The following is a 17,096-nucleotide window of genomic DNA, read 5'->3' on the forward strand; positions in this document are numbered from 1 at the left end:
CATCTAGCCAAGCTGTTCCAGTACAGCTACAACACTGGCATCTACCCGACAATGTGGAAAATTGCCCAGGTATGTCCGGTCCACAAAAAGCAGGACAAATCCAATCTGGCCAATTACCGCCTCGTCAGTCTACTCTCAATCATCAGCAAAGTGACGGAAGGTGTCGTCGACAGTGCTATCAAGCGGCACTAACTCACCAGTACTCTATTTTAGTTCCGCCAGGACCACTCAGCTCCAGTACGATAGCAAAATACTGCGGATGTTGGAAATCCGAAATAACAACAGAAAATGCTGGAAAAACTCAGCAGGTCAGGCAACATCCGTGGACAGAAATTTGAGTTGACGTTTCGGGTCGAACCCTTCTACAGCCTTGGCCCAAACATGGACAAAAGAGCTGAATTCCAGAGGAGAAGTGAGAGTGACTGCCCTTGACATCAAGGCTGCATTTGACCGAGTGTGGCATCAAGGAGCCTTAGTAAAATTGAAGTCAATGGGAATCAGGAGGAAAACTCTCCACTGGCTGGAGTCATACCTAGCACACAGGAAGACGGTTGTGCTTGTTGGAGGTCAATCATCGCAGCCCCAGGACATCGCTGCAGGAGTTCTTCAGGGCAGTGTCCTAGGCCCAACCATCTTTAGCTGCTTCAACAAAGACCTTCCCTCCATCATAAGGTCAGAAGTGGGGCTGTTCGCTGATGATTGCACAGTGTTCAGTTTCATTCACAACTCCTCAGATAATGAAGCAGTCCGTGCCCGCATGCAGCAAGACCTGGACGACATTCAGGCTTGGGCTGATAAGTGGCAGGTAACATTCGTGCCAAACAAGTGCCAGGCAATGACTATCTCCAAGAGAGAGTCTAAGCACCGCCCCATGACTTCCAATGGCATTACCATCGCCGAATCCCCCACCATCAAAATCCTGGGGATCACCTTTGACCAGAAACTTAACTGGACCAGCCACATAAATACGGTGGCCAAAAGAGGCTGGGTATTCTGCGGTGAGTGTCTCACCTCCTGACTCCCCAAAGCCTTTCCACCATCTACAAGGCACAAGTCAGGAGTGTGATGGAATACTCTCCACTTGCCTGGATGAGTACAGCTCCAACAACACTCAAGAAGCTCAACATCATCCAGGGCAAAGCAGCCCGCTTGATTGGCACCCCATCCACCACCTTAAACATTCTCTCCCTCCACCACAGCGCAGTGTGTACCACCTACAAGATGCACTGCAGCAACTCACCAAGGCTTCTTCGGCAGCACCGCCCAAACCTGTGACCTCTACCACCTAGAAGGCCGAGGACAGCAGACACATGGGAACAGCCATCACCTCCAAGTTCCCCTCCAAGTCACACACCACCCTGACTTGGAATTATGTCGCTGTTCCTTAATCGTCGCTGGGCCAAAATCCTGGAACTCCCTCCCTCTCTTCTCTAACAGTACCTTCACCACACAGACTGCAGCCGTTCAAGAAGGCGGCTCACCACCACCTTCTCAAGGGCAATTAGGGATGGGCAATAAATGCTGGCCTTGCCAGTGACGCCCACATCTCATAAATACATTAAAAAAAAACATTTTAAATCACCAGCAATAATTCACGATCTGAATGAAGGAGAACTCCGCACTTTTCATTATTTTAGAACATAAGAACATAAGAACATAAGAAATAGGAGCAGGAGTAGGCCAATCAGCCCCTCGAGCCTGCTCCACCATTCAATAAGATCATGGCTGATCTGATCCTAACCTCAAATCTTCTATCACTCTACATCCACCCGAACCCATGTGATCTCCCGGGAGAGACGAAAAACCAGATAAAGACCCAATGGCCAATTTGGGAGAAAGAAATCTGGGAAATTCCTCTCCGACCCATCTAGGCGATCGAAATTCTTCCAGGAGATCACTCTGTCCCTATATTTTCTACAGTACTTACCTTCTGTAAAGGCGATCTCCACCCCAGCCAGGAACAGGAATAAAACCATCTCCTGAAATCTAACACAGAATTCGAACACAGTAGGAGCAGAACAAGGCTACACGGCCCCTGGGCCCACTCCACTACCCACAGGGCCATGACCATTCCGAACCTAGACTCATGTCCAATTTCCTGCCCGCTCCCCGTAACCCTTAATTCCCTTTACTTCTAGGAAACTATCTATTTCTGTTTTAAATTTATTTAATGATGTAGCTTCCACAGCTTTCTGGGGCAGCAAATTCCACAAACCTACCACCCTCTGAGTGAAGAAGTTTCTCCTCATCTCAGTTTTGAATGAGCAGCCCCTTATTTTAAGATTATGCCCCCTAGTTCTAGTTTCACCCATCATTGGGAACATCCTCACCGCATCCACCCGATCAAGCCCCTTCACAATCTTATATGTTTCAATAAGATCGCCTCTCATTCTTCTGAACTCCAATGAGTAGAGTCCCAATCTACTCAACCTCTCCTCATATGACCACCCCCTCATCCCCGGGATTAACCGAGTGAACCTTCTTTGCACTGACTCGAGAGCAAGTATGTCTTTTCTTAAGTATGGACACCAAAACTGTATGCAGTATTCCAGGTGCGGTCTCACCAATACCTTGTACAACTGCAGCAATACCTCCCTGTTCTTATATTCCATCCCCCTAGCAATAAAAGCCAACATTCCATTGGCCTTCTTAATCACTTGCTGCACCTGCATACTAACTTTTTGAATTTCGTGCACCAGGACCCCCAGATCCCTTTGTACTACAGTACTTTCCAGTTTCTTGCCATTAAGATAATAACTTGCTCTATGATGTTTCCTGCCAAAGTGCATAACCTCACACTTTCCAGTATTCTATTCCATCTGCCAAATCTCTGCCCACTTACTTAGCCTGTCTATGTCCCTTTGCAGGTTTTTTATGTCCTCCTCACTCACTACTTTCCGTCCCATCTTTGTATCATCTGCAAACTTTGATATGTTACACTCGGTCCCCTCCTCCAAATCGTTAATATAGATTGTAAAGAGTTGGGGACCCAGCGCTGACCCCTGCGGAACACCACTAGTTACTGGTTGCCAATCTGAGAACGAACCATTTATCCCAACTCTCTGCTTTCTGTTAGAGAGCCAATCCTCCACCCACACCAGAATATTACCGCCAATCTTTTGTGTGGCACCTTGTCAAATGCCTTTTGGAAGTCTAAATACACTACGTCCACTGGTTCCCCTTTATCCACCCTATATGTTACTTCCTCAAAAAACTCAAGCAAATTTGTCAAACATGACTTCCCCTTCATGAAACCATGCTGAGTTTGTCCTATTAAATTATGTTTATCCAAATGTCCCGTTACTGTCTCCTTAATAATGGACTCTAACATTTTACCAACCACAGATGTTAGGCTAACAGGTCTATAGTTTCCAGCCTTCTGCCTACTACCCTTTTTAAATAAGGGTGTTACATTAGCAGTTTTCCAATCTGCCGGGACCTTTGCTGAGTTCAGTGAGTTTTGGAAAATTATTACCAATGCATCCACAATCCCTACCGTTACTTCCCTCAAGACCCTAGGATGCAAGCCATCAGGTCCAGGGGATTTATTCGCCTTGAGTCCCATTATTTTACCAAGTACCACTTCCTTAGTGATTTTAATCGTATTTAGTTCCTCCCCCCCTAGAGCCCCCTGTTTGTCCAGTGTTGGGATATTCTTAGTGTCCTCTACTGTAAAGACTGATACAAAATAATTGTTCAGTGTTTTTGCCATCTCCATGTTTCCCACCATTAATTTCCCAGTCTCATCCTCTAAGGGACCAACATTTACTTTAGCCACCCTTTTTCTTTTTATATAACTATAGAAACTTTTACTGTCTGTTTTTATATTTTTTGCTAATTTACTTTCATAATCTATCTTCCCTTTCTTAATCAATCTTTTAGTTATTTTTTGCTGTCTTTTAAAGACTTCCCAATCTTCCATCCTCCCACTAGATTTGGCTTCCTTATATGCCCTTGTTTTTAGTCGGATACTATCCTTAATTACTTTACTTAGCCACGGATGGCTATCTTTTCTTTTACACCCTTTTTTCCTCAGTGGAATATATATTTTTTGGAAGTTGTAAAATAACTCCTTAAATGTACACCACTGGTCATGTACCGTCTTACCCTTTAATCTATTTTCCCAGTCCACTCTAATTAATTCCGCTCTCATACCTTCATAGTCTCCTTTATTCAAGCTCAGCACGCTTGTTTGAGAGCCAACCTTCTCACCCTCTAATTGAATATGGAACTCAACCATGTTATGGTCACTCATTCCAAGGGGATCCTTTACTGGGACATTTTTAATTAATCCTGTCTCATTACACAGGACCAAATCTAAGGTTGCTTGCCCCCTGGTCGGTTCAGTTACATACTGCTCAAGAAACCCATCCCTAATACACTCAATGAACTCATCCTCAAGGCTGCTCTGCCCAATTTGATTTGTCCAGTTAATATGATAATTAAAATCACCCATAATTATAGCTGTTCCCTTATTACAAGCCTCAACTATTTCCTGATTAATACTCCGTCTAACAGAGTTGCAACTGTTCGGAGGCCTGTAGACTACACCCACTAGTGTTTTTTTCCCCTTATTATTCCTTATCTCCACCCAAACTGTTTCACTATCCTGCTCCTTTGACCCAATATCATTTCTCTGTATTATAGTGATTCCTTCCTTTATTAACATAGCCACCCCACCTCCTCTCCCTTCCTGCCTGTCCTTCCTGATTGTTAAATAACATGGTATGTTTAATTCCCAGTCATGGTCACCCTGCAGCCATGTTTCTGTAATGGCCACAAGATCATACCCATATGTCATTATTTGTGCCGTTAACTCATTCATTTTGTTACGAATGCTACGTGCATTCAGATAAAGAACTTTCAAATATGTTTTGTAACACTTAGTTCCTGTTTTTTCCCTTTTTAGTACTTTGCTTTTTACTCCATACCTTCTGTCCCTTCCTGACATATTCTGTTTTTTAATTACCCCACTGCTACCTAAGTCTATGACCTTCTCTGTTGTCATTTCTATTATTTGCTCTCTAGAAACCTCCGCCCCACTAATTAGTTTAAAGCCCTCTCTACAGCCCTAGTTATATGATTCGCCAGCACTGGCCAAGTGGAGTCCGTCCCAACAGAACAGCTCCCTCCTGTCCCAGTACTGGTGCCAGTGTCCCAAGAAGCAAAACCCATTTCTCCCACACCAGTCTTTGAGCCACGCATTTAACTCTTTAATTTTATTTATCCTAGCCAAATTCGCTCGTGGCTCAGGTAATAACCCAGAGATTATTACCCTTGAGGTTCTTTTTTTTAATTTGACCCCTAGCTGCTCATACTCCTTTAACAGAACTGTCTTCCTTGTCCTATCTACGTCGTTTGTACCAACATGGACCACGACAACTGGATCCTCCCCCTCCCACTCCAAGTTTCTTTCCAGCCCAGAAGAGATGTCCTTAACCCTGGCACCAGGCAGGCAACACAGCCTTCGGGACTCCCGGTCTTGACTGCCGAGAACCCTATCTATCCCCCTAATGATACTATCCCCTACCACTACAACATTTCTTTTTACTCCCTCCACTTGAATGGCCCCCTGTACCACGGTGCTGTGGCCAGGTTGCTCATCCTCCTTGCAGTCCCCGCTCCTGCCCTCACAGGGAGTAAGAACCTCGATCCTGCTGGACAAGAACAAGGGCTGCGTCTCCTTCAACACTACATCCTGGATCCCTGTACCTTCCTTACTCGTAGTCACACCGTCCTGTCCCTGACCACGGACTACATCTGCAGTAATTAACTTCATAGGTGTGACCATCTCCTGAAACATAGAGTCCAGGAACTTCTCCCCCTCCCTGATGTGTCGCAGTGTCTGAAGCTCGGTCTCAAGTTCCATAACATGGAACTTGAGTTCCTCTAGCAGCAAACACTTGTCGCAGATGTAATCACCGTGAGCCTCAATGGGGGTCACCGGCTCCCACATCTCGCAACAGTAACACATCACCTGCTCCATTCTATATAATTAATTAAATTTCTTATTATTAGTTATGAAGACCCTGCCCGGATATATATGATAATATCACACCACTATTCAGTAGGACTTATCAACTTAAAGGTATAAAAGAGAAGAGAAGGAAGAAAACCAACCAACCAGCTGATCACCAACCTCCTCCTTGAATACTGTCTGTGGAGCCTGTTTGGTTGACTCGTCTCGCTGCTCCGCCTCCGCAGTGCTGTCTAAGCCTGGGAGTGGGGAACAAAACAGAGCAAAAAACACACCCTCACCTCCCACTTATCCGCACTCTCCCACTTAGCAAAACTCCAACAGCACTCAATGCACAAAGCACTCCGTGCACTGCACTAGCCCCTCCCCTTTTATACCCGGATTCTACTTCCGGTTTAAACTGCCCAAGAGTTTTAAAAAAAACCTTAAAAAATTAAACTTACTTCAAATACTTGACTTCTTAACACACTAAAATTCACAAAATACACTTAAATGATTTTTCTCCCACTTAGCAAAACTCCAACAGCACTCAATGCACAAGAGAGGTTGATTGGCAGCCATCAACAATTATCACATTGTTAAAAGGGTCTTTCTGCTGTTAATTACTAGACTACCTTTTTGTGGCGGTTTAATGGGCAATTAATGTGCAAATGCAGCAACTTCATGAAACTCACAGGGATGTTCAGGGCAAGATGCAGTTTTCACAAAGCTAATGGCGGAACATCATAAATCGTCCAGCAATTTGTGGCGATTCACAATTCACGGGGCATCTCATCCTCGCCACAAGTTGCTGGCCAATTTGCACATTAATAATGGTGTGCGCCGTTCACACGCCATTATATTTTCAGCAAAATCTGGGCCATTCTGTTCATACCCTGAGGGGCAAAATGTTTTTATTTAGGCCAATGCAGCCACCAGAGTCCTGAGCAAAGTCCTGTAGCAGCACTTTTTCCCCCATCCGTTTCCCCTGTGGCGGGCTCCCCAGCTTGGGCAGAAACCCCACTAGCAATCCGTCAAAAATGTTAAAAGTAGGCTAACTCCACGGAGAGGATTTTAACTGGGGCCGGGGTTTTAGGCAAGCGTGGGTCAGGCGACCGTCACGCATGACCGATATCATCAGTTTAAGGCTGGGACTATCTGATCTCCCAGGCCTCATTTGTACCCTGCCGGCCAGCTGCCCGTCCGCCAACACCAAGGCAATTCAGACTTGGCCTGGAGGTTGTTGCACGGAGCAGTCCTGTGCAATAAGGTTATAAGTAGGTTCATGGACTCCCAGGCCGCCTGCCTTTTCTGTGGCCTGGAGGAGTCCGTGTTCCACGTTTCTATAGAGTGTGAGAGGTTGCAGCCCCTCTTCCATTATTTGAAGGGGCTGCTCCTCGAGTTTTGGCTGCACTTCAGTCCCACACTCCTGATCTTTGGTCACCCGGTGCAGAGGGGTGCAGGCAGATCGTGGGGATCTCCTCGTAGGACTGCTCCTGGGCCTGGCCAAAGTGGCCATCAACTGATCCAGGCAGCGGGCAGTCGAGGGGGTCATTCGGCCTGACTGCCTGCCTCTCTTCCGCGGCCACGTTCGCGCCTGGGTGACGCTGGAGATGGAGCACGCGGTGTCCGCCGGCACGCTCGAGGCCTTCTACGGCCGGTGGGCATCGCAGGGATTGGAGTGCATCATCACCACCGGCAATCAAATTTTAATTTAATTTATTATGTTTCATTTAATGTATTTTTGTCAATTTAAAGTTTATTTGTTCGTACCTAAAAGAGTATGATGTGCCTCAATAATTCCGAGACTCGAAGTTAGCAGAACAAAAACAAGGCTTTTATTAACTTAGAAAGTAACACGTAAGAGAGAGAGATGTCTTCCTTCTGGAGACTGAGGCCAGACTGAAGCTAGCTTACAAACGGGGCCAGGTATGGGCGGAGCCCTACACACAGCACATTCCAGCACATTCCAGTATATAATACAGCACATTCCAGTACACAATACAATGAGGTCTGGGGGAAGGGAAATGACACTGAAACCGATCTCAGTCACAGGCAGTGGTGAATGGAATATTTCATCACATTCACCCCTTCTATAGATTTAGTCTGTTCGGGGGTTTGATAGTCCTCTGCGACCGACGTGGCTGTTGCGGTGCCGCGGGTGTCGGCTGGGTGTCCCCGGTAGCCTCCTGGGTCTCTGCCGGGGGTGCCGCCAGGGATGTTGGAGGGGTAGTTGGTGGGGGTGCCGTTGGTCGGTGTTCTTCCGGGGGTGATGAAAGAGTAGTGGGTGGGTAAGAGTTGCTGTGATCGTCGTTGCCGCTATTGCCATGGTTGTTGTCGATGCCAGCTGGGGCGACGTCTTTTATGGACACGGTGTCCTCCCTTCCGTCGGCGTGCCAGACATATGCGTATTGGGGGTTGGCGTGGAGTAGGTGTACTGGCTCCACGAGAGGGTCCGTCTTGTGGCCCCTCACATGCCTTCGCACGAGTACCGGACCTGGGGTGGAGAGCCATGACGGCATGGATACGCCTGAGGTGGATTTCCGGGGAAAGACAAACATTCGTTCATGAGGCGTGGTATTAGTGGCCGTACACAATAGCGACCGTATCGAATGGAGCACATCCGAGAGGACTTCCTGCCAGCGGGAGATAGGGAGGCCCTTGGTCCTTAGAGCTAGAGTGACTGCTTTCCATACTGTCCCGTTCTCTCGCTCCACTTGGCCGTTACCCCGGGGGTTGTAGCTGGTGGTACGGCTCGTGGCGATCCCCTTGGACAGCATGTACTGGCGTAGCTCTTCACTCATGAAGGACGCCCCCCTATCCGTATGGATGTAGCTCGGCATACCGAACAGGCAGAACAGGCTGTTGAGGCATTTAATGACCGTGGCGCTGGTCATGTCTGGGCAGGGGAAGGCGAATGGGAACCGGGAGTATTCATCCACAATGTTCAGGAAGTAAACATTGCGGTCGACGGACGGGAGGGGGCCCTTGAAATCTAAGCTGAGCCGCTCAAAGGGCCGTGTAGCTTTGATTAAGTGGGCTCTATCTGGGCGGTAGAACCGAGGCTTGCACTCAGCGCAAGTGCGGCAGTTCCTGGTCAGGGACCGAACTTCCTCAATCGAGTAGGGTAAGTTACGGGACTTTATGAAGTGGAACAGCCGCGTGACCCCTGGGTGGCAGAGGTCGTTGTGGAGGGTCTGTAGCCGATCCCCGGTGGCGCTGGCACACATCCCTCGTGAGAGGGCGTCAGGGGATTCGTTAAGGGCCCCTGGCCGGTAAATGATGTCGTACTCGAAGGTGGAGAGCTCGATCCGCCACCTAAGAATCTTATCATTTTTAATCTTCCCCCTTTATTATTGAACATAAACGCTACCGACCGCTGGTCGGTAAGTAGGGTGAAGCGTTTGCCGGCTAGGTAGTGGCACCAGTGGCGCACTGCCTCCACGATGGCTTGGGCCTCCTTTTCCACGGAGGAGTGTCTGATCTCGGGCCCTTGGAGGGTCCTCGAGAAGAAAGCTACGGGCCGCCCCGCCTGGTTGAGGGTGGCCGCCAAGGCGAAGTCAGACGCATCACTTTCCACTTGAAATGGAGTGTTCTCGTCCACTGCCTGTAGCGTGGCCCGCTCAATGTCCTGCTTAATGCTTTTGAAGGCGGCGTGGGCCTCAGCAGAGAGCGGGAAAGAGGATGCTTTCAAGAGGGGGCGGGCTTTGTCGGAGTAGTTGGGGACCCATTGGGAATAATAAGAAAATAACCCCAGGCACCTTTTCAGGGCTTTGGGAGTGTTGGGCACGGGCAGCTCCCGTAGGGGGCGCAATCGGTCGGGGTCTGGCCCGATTTCCCCATTCTCCACCACGCTGCCTAGTATGCAGAGGCGCGTGGTGTTGTAAACGCACTTGTCCTCGTTGTAGGTGAGGTTGAGTTTTTGTGCGGTTTTCAGGAACCTCTCGAGGTTCGAGTCGTGATCCTGCTGGTTGTGACCGCAGATGGTGACGTTGTCGAGGTAGGGGAAGGTTGCCTGCAAGTGGTGGTCATCGACCATGCGGTCCATTTCCCTCTGGAAGACCGAGACCTCATTCGTCACCCCAAAGGGGACTCTGAGGAATTGGTAGAGGCGTCCGTTCGCCTCGAAGGCGGTGTACGGGCGCTCCTCTGGTCTGATAGGGAGCTGGTGGTACGCTGACTTGAGGTCGATGGTGGAGAACACCCGGTATTGGGTGATTTTGTTCACCATTTCTGATATGCGGGGTAGCGGGTAGGCGTCTAGTAGGGTGTACCTGTTGATCGTTTGACTATAGTCGATCACCATCCGTTTCTTCTCACTACCCCTTACCACTACCACTTGGGCGCACCACGGGCTGTTGCTGCGTTCAATAATGCGCTCTTTCAGGAGCCTGTCTACCTCGGTCGCGATAAACCGCCTGTCCTCCCAGCTGTACCTCCTGCTTTTGGTCGCTATTGGCCGGCATTTAGGGGTAAGGTTCGCGAATAGCGAAGGCGGCTTTACCTTCAGAGTAGCCAGACTGCACACTGTGAGGGGCGGCTGGGACCCACCGTACTTGAGCGTGATGCTTTGGTGGTTGCACTGGAAATCCAGGCCCAAGATCACGCTCGCACATAGGTTCTTCATGATTAATACTTTAAAATTATCATATACAGTTCCGTTAACGCACAATTGTACCGTGCAGTAACCCAGAATGGTCGATGTCTGGGTTTTATCAGCCATAGAGATGGTACCCTGAGTAGGGACCACCTTTAGGGAGAGTTGTTGTGCCAGTTCTGGGTGGATAAAGCTCTCCGTGCTTCCACTGTCAATTAAGCATTTAACCCAGCACCCGTTTACCTCGATGTCCACCATTGATCTGGATAGCGGGTGCGGCCTGGTCTGGTCCACTGTGACCGATGCCACTGTACGGCCCTGATCGATACAAGATGGCGTCCACGCTGTCTGCTCACAAGATGGCAGACCCCACGAGGTCGGGCAAGCTGGCGTCCAAGATGGCCGCTCCCACGGTGCACACGCGGCGGTGGCGGGTTTTCCGGCGGTTGGTTTTCCGGCGGGGTTCCCTCTGCACACCTTCCCGAAGTGCCCCTTCTTACTGCACTTAAAGCAGGTGGTGCCTTTCGCCGGGCACAGGTTTCTGGTGTGTTTTGGCTGCCCGCAGAAGTAGCAGTTGGGTCCCTGACGCGTCGCGGCTGTCATAGGGCTTCTGGGGGGAGAGCGGGGCCCAGCCGGTGTCGGGCTGTCGGGCGGGGAAGATGCCTTCCAAGATGGTGGCGCCCTCGGTGCACACGTGGCGGCGTGGACGGCGCGGGCTGAAGAGTAGGCGTCCGAGTTTCTCTGGGCCACATCCAGGGATCGCGCGGTGTCCGCAGCCTGTTTCAGGTCCAACCCCATTTTTTCCAGCAGTCTTTGCCGGATGTAAGTGGAGCTGAGGCCTGTGATGAAGGCATCGCGAACAAGCTCATCAGTGTACACTGCGGCTTTTACATCTCGGCACTTGCAGTCTTTGCCAAGCATTTTCAGGGTGCTTAGGAACTCCTCCACTGATTCCCCAGGTCGCTGTGCGCGGGTAGCGAGCAGGTGCCTAGCATACACCTCATTCGTAGGCTGCTGGTAATGTGCCTTTAAGATGTTGCAGGCGGCCAGGTACATCTCGGCGTCTTGGATGAGGGGGTAAACCCGGTGGCTTACCCAATTCCGCAGAATTCCGAGTCTCATCCTCGCAGCGTCCGTAGCGTCTTTGACGGCTGCGGAATTGTCCAGGAAGAATTCCATACACTCAAACCAGTGTCCGAAGCGTGCTGATGCGTCCGGAGCATGTTGATCCAAATCCAAATGTTCGGGTTTCAGGAGTTGATCCATAGTGTTGAAAAATAAGTTAATAAAATTGATGTGCCTCAATAATTCCGAGACTCGAAGTTAGCAGAACAAAAACAAGGCTTTTATTAACTTAGAAAGTAACACGTAAGAGAGAGAGATGTCTTCCTTCTGGAGACTGAGGCCAGACTGAAGCTAGCTTACAAACGGGGCCAGGTATGGGCGGAGCCCTACACACAGCACATTCCAGCACATTCCAGTATACAATACAGCACATTCCAGTACACAATACAATGAGGTCTGGGGGAAGGGAAATGACACTGAAACCGATCTCAGTCACAGGCAGTGGTGAATGGAATATTTCATCACAGAGTACACCAAGGCAATTCACAGGGGCTGGGGTTGGGGTGGGTTTCAGGTTGTTTCGTGGGTGGGAAGGCCTGGAGCAGCAGAGGCCCAGACATTCCTTGTGGGGCCCGAAGGAGCACTCCTCTTCCTCTTGGCCCCACTGAGGAAAGTTTCTGACTTACCTCTTCTTTCCGCCAGGTTTTGCTGAGCGGAGCACCTGCAGCGGCCGCCCCACTCAGTCGTCGGCCGTTAAAATGACCTGGGGTCCTAATGACACCAAAGGACCCTCATTGGCATGGTGTTGAGGAGGTTCCCACCTGAGTCAGGTAGGCAGCTCAGCCACCTGACGGGCAGGAATCCCATGGGGACGGAGCGATTAGTCTTTGCACGGCTAATTTAACAGGGCACCTGTCCAGTTCCAGGACATGCTAAACAGAGTACGCTGCAGACAACGCCAGATTCCTCAGCGCTGGTCCCCGCTCCACTGCCGTAGCTTCGTTGGAAGTGCGGAAGAAACCCCATTTGCTCACGGAAACAGGATTTCTGTCTCACTTCCGGCGAAGTTACAGCGTTGGAGCGAAAGCAGCTTCGAGGAATTTCCGGGCCAAAGTGGTTACGTAAACATTCCAGTTGTCACAAACTTTTATCTCTGATCTAATTATTTCTTAATTCATAAAAAACATGTCTCAGTGAGAAAACTGGAACTCCACACGTGCACACACATTATGTAACAATGAAAGTCCTTATTCTGAATTTACATTCAACAATCAGTACATTCTATTTTCAATTGTGTGTTTATACTTGAGTAAACTCAGTACACACAGCCATAGTTGAGATTTACGAATGCATTTTAAAATAATATTACCAGGAACTTTCCCACTAGTGCTGTTTTATATACTAATTTCGTGGGCAACCTGTGGACATTAATATGCCTTGATTGAACCAGGTCTTAAAAGTAGGAGGTTAACATAAACTACTGATAAAAAAAAACTATAGTGCTTTGTTTCTTTGACGAGGTGAAGAGACAAGGAAAGAAGGCAGAGGATGAGAAGAGAGGTGGGGCGGAGGATGATCCGTTGAATGTGGAGGCTGGTGGGGTGAAGGGTGAGGACAAGAGGAACCCTATCATGGTTCCGGGAGGGGCAGGGGTGAGGGCAGAAGTGCGGGAGGTCGAACGGACACGGTCGAGTGCCCTGTCAACCACGGTAGAGGATGAGAAGATATAGCTATACTCGGGAGATAGCAGTCCTCATTATTTGCCATTGATCTGACAATCAACCTATCAGAGATTTCAGTTGTTAAAACAAAGATTTCTTGACATCATTGAGGTCTGATTTACAAGTGGATTCTAAAATAAGCACATCCCTGGTTGTGTAGCTGAGAGCTGCTCTTAGCTCCCGTGCTTCTGAAATCTTTCATACTCTTACCTAGTCCACCATGTACAAACTATGTGTCAACTGTTTTGGGATGGCAGACTATTATTTCTAGATTATCAAAACAAGAAGGTAGCAGAACAAACCAAAGTTGCAATTTGATCACATAGTTGGCTTCAGAGATGGGTCTGCTAAATAACAAATCGCAGATAAAAACGTGCACTCGTATATCACCTTCACAAGTGTTTAATAAAGGGGAGACAACGGACAATGATTCCAAGCTCGACGCCACAGAGGAGCTCCGGGATTCTCTGCTCCGCCTCACCCCCACTAGCTGCTTGTGTCTACTCGCTGAGTACTGACGGTTTGCCTAAAACATTTAGATGAAGTTCGACCACGAAAATGGCTCGGGACTTTCTCTGGAGCCATCGAGTGGATGTAACGCATGCCCCACCCACTTCCCAGCCAACCTGGGCTCCTGAGGAAAATTGCCCCCAGAGGGTAACTGAACCGCACTGATCAGAAATGTCCCAGGTTCAATCCCGAGTCTGTGTTGAGTTAACTGAACTCAAGCCGGGTTATTTAGTCTCAATGTCCCAGGGTTACATCAGGTTTCCTGCTGAAGAGCGTGTCCTGCTGGAAGTGCCTGTGTGTGGATGTTGGGTAAAGAAAGAAAGACAAAAAACGTGCATTTATTTGGCACATTTCACAACCTCAGGACATCCCAAAGCCCTTCACAGCCACAGCTTCGACGTATAGTCACTGTTGTAATGTAGGGAAACCCAGCAGCCAATTTCGCGCAGCAAGGTCCCACAATCATCAATGAGATAAATGACCAGATAATCTGTTTTAGTGATATTGGTTGAGGGATAAATATTCAACAGGACTCCCCTGCTCTTCTTCAAATAGTGCCGTGTGAGCTTTTACAACCACCTGGGAGAGCATATGGGGTCTCGGTTTAATGCCTTAGCCAAAGGACAGCGCCTTGGACAAGCACAACACCGCAGCAGTCCTGCACTGAACTATTAGCCTAGATTATGTGCTCAACTCTCTGGATTGCAGCTTGATCCGACAACCTTCTGACTCAGCCCAGAGAGTGCTACCACTGAGCCTTGCCTGTCACACTTTGCAATAGTCAGATAACATGCTGCCACTCAGTGTCAATGGCCACTTGGGTCGGATACCAAATGGCACCCGAGGCAAGTGGAACTGTACCCCAGCAAGGGGGGGGGGGGGGCAGCTTGCGGGAAGAACATTGGAAAAAGCTGGAATTAAGAGAAAAACAAGCTTTCATTTTCCTTATTACAAACTGCATTAGGCTTTCCTTTTGTCCAATAGCACAACGTTTATCCGTTTGTTCTTGAATTACAGTACAATGATCATTTTACAGGGATATAATGAGCATGCGTATCTTTACAGTACATATTTTATAAGGTTATCAATCGTAATTATAATTGATGGTGTGATGTTTCATCAATAGATTATCAGGCTACATACTTTGACAATTGTCTGCGATGATAAGTGACGTATTGATTGCTTTTAAGGGTCGAAACAAAATACTGGAAGTGAGAATAAAATGTCTCTTATTGGAAATATTCCAATTTTAGGCAATCAATAAGGCCCTGCCTGTCATTTTGCGGAGGGAAAATTCGATTTTTACCATTAAAATGCAGAAACGATCAGAACTGTTGCAACGGGAAAATAAATTACGCTGCTGTGGGATTGAGGGGAACGCACCGACCTGTCAATATAAATCGTGTGGCTTCCCTTCCCCACCCCAGCCCCGAGCCTCCGGCTGGCGCGCTGAGATGCCCCGGTGTCAGTTTCCAAGCCACTCGTGAGCTGATTAATTTCATCGGTTCGGTGCAAAAAAAAAATCTGCCCCGTCCGCCTGAATGAACTTTTTAGGACATGTTGGGGAGGCGGCGCGTCGCTTCGAGGCTGCTGTGTGTGTGTGTTTAACCAGATGTTGACGGCACTGGCAAACATCAGTCCAGTGCACTGAAGACCCGGAGTGTTGGGAGAGACAGAGAGAGACACAGAGAGAGAGGAGGAGGAGGAGGAGGGGACACTCGCCGTTCTCACAGTCAAGGCTCGGAGCTGAATTAATTTATTTTAGGCTTTGTTCGGCGACAGCGACCAACTGGTGACGGCGGTGGATGTACAATGTGCGGGCAGTTCGGTCCTTCTGAATGGATTAAACGCTTTAATGAGCCACTGGCTGCGGAGATCTGCCGAGCAAATCCTGCAAAGTGAATGGGGCGATAGTTGCCGTGCCTTTTGAAGTGTGGATTATACAGAAATTATACAACAGCAAGAAAAGGATTTTTTGTTAAATTATTATTATTGTTATTCAGCACCCCTCCTCCCCCCCGCCGCCCACCCTCCTGTCCTCCACGACCATGCTTTATTTCCAGTTGGTTATAATGGCAGGGACTGTCATGTTGGCATATTACTTCGAATACACTGACACTTTCAACGTTCACGTCCAGGGATTTTTCTGTCACGACGGCAGCTACACCAAGCCCTACCCCGGACCCGATGAAAGCAGTGCTATTCCACCAGCTCTCCTCTATTCCCTGGTCGCCGGGGTCCCCCCTGTTATGGTAAGTTTGCCTCTCGCAACATGTCACAGAAGGAAAGAGCGAGGACGCGGAGGGGACATAGTTCGTGTCCCTGAGCTCTAGCATCGATCGAGCTGTCCTTTGGCTGTGTGTGTGTGGCTGAATGATTATTAACAGTTCGACCTGTATTGTGCACAGGGTACCGCTTTGGCAACGGGCAGCTCAAATGAAATGTGCTGCTAATTTTTTTCTCCCCCCCCCCCCCCCCCCAAAGCTTTCCAAATTCCCCTTTCAAAACTATCCCAACATTTTCTGCGCGGGGTTCTAGTATGGTTTTTCTGCCGGTGCTAATACAACGAGCCGACCCCCCGGGCAGTCCCAAAGGCTGAGCCTCTGCCGATGTCTTCAGGAGTGACTGATCAGCCTCCTGACATTGATACCTTCAGTGAGGCGGCCCTTGTCGAAGTTGTGAATGAACAGATCTGGCACAGCTTAGATCACATTAATTCACCGGAGCAGGAATTCCACTGGAACATCCCAGTGCACGGTCATACACGGGGTGTGTGTGTGTGTGTTGGGGGGGGGGGGCTGTTATTAAATAAAAATGGTGCTTACAGTCAGGCAGTTTGAAACAGAAATGGGAATCGGGCTGTTTAATTTGTCTAGCCGGGCGCAGCTCCAGTTGTTGATGTTATATGGGTTTATTATTTTTTGGGGGGTGTGGCTGCATTTCGATATGTCACTTTTAAAAAATGAAAGGACAAGCAGACCAATTATTGTAGGTTAGAGGCTGGGATTGCGAGGTTCTCAGGCGTTTGCTTGTTCCCCCCCCCCCCCCCCCCACCCCACTGAATTCCAAGATCCAGCCAAATAAACCTCTTTTGGTGCCGATGACAGACCAGAAGCCCCAGGGGACACGGTTTTGTGGGAGATGTTTGGTTTGCAATATGGAAGGGAACTCCCCGGTGGATGTAACAAGATAAGTGCTTTTATTATTGATGTATCCAGAACACCGCAATTATTGACCCAACCAACCT

The 17,096-nt window shown here is 48.8% G+C and overlaps 1 protein-coding gene across 2 annotated transcripts in view; it reads left to right on the forward strand.

Moving 5' to 3' along the window:
• The first annotated feature begins 15,357 nt into the window (after nucleotides 1-15,357).
• LOC147122288 (phospholipid phosphatase-related protein type 5-like) overlaps nucleotides 15,358-17,096 on the forward strand; it is a 187,031-nt gene continuing 185,292 nt past the window's right edge. For both annotated transcript variants that reach the window (XM_085983263.1, XM_085983262.1), the window contains exon 1: nucleotides 15,358-16,101. In XM_085983263.1, coding sequence (XP_085839389.1) covers nucleotides 15,898-16,101 — 204 coding nt within the window. In that variant the 5' untranslated portion in view covers nucleotides 15,358-15,897. The remainder of the gene's footprint in view (nucleotides 16,102-17,096) is intronic.

Source organism: Somniosus microcephalus, chromosome 3 (genome assembly GCF_052327205.1).
Source record: "Somniosus microcephalus isolate GS21.2 chromosome 3, FLI_Smic_1.0, whole genome shotgun sequence".
NCBI lineage: Eukaryota > Metazoa > Chordata > Chondrichthyes > Squaliformes > Somniosidae > Somniosus > Somniosus microcephalus.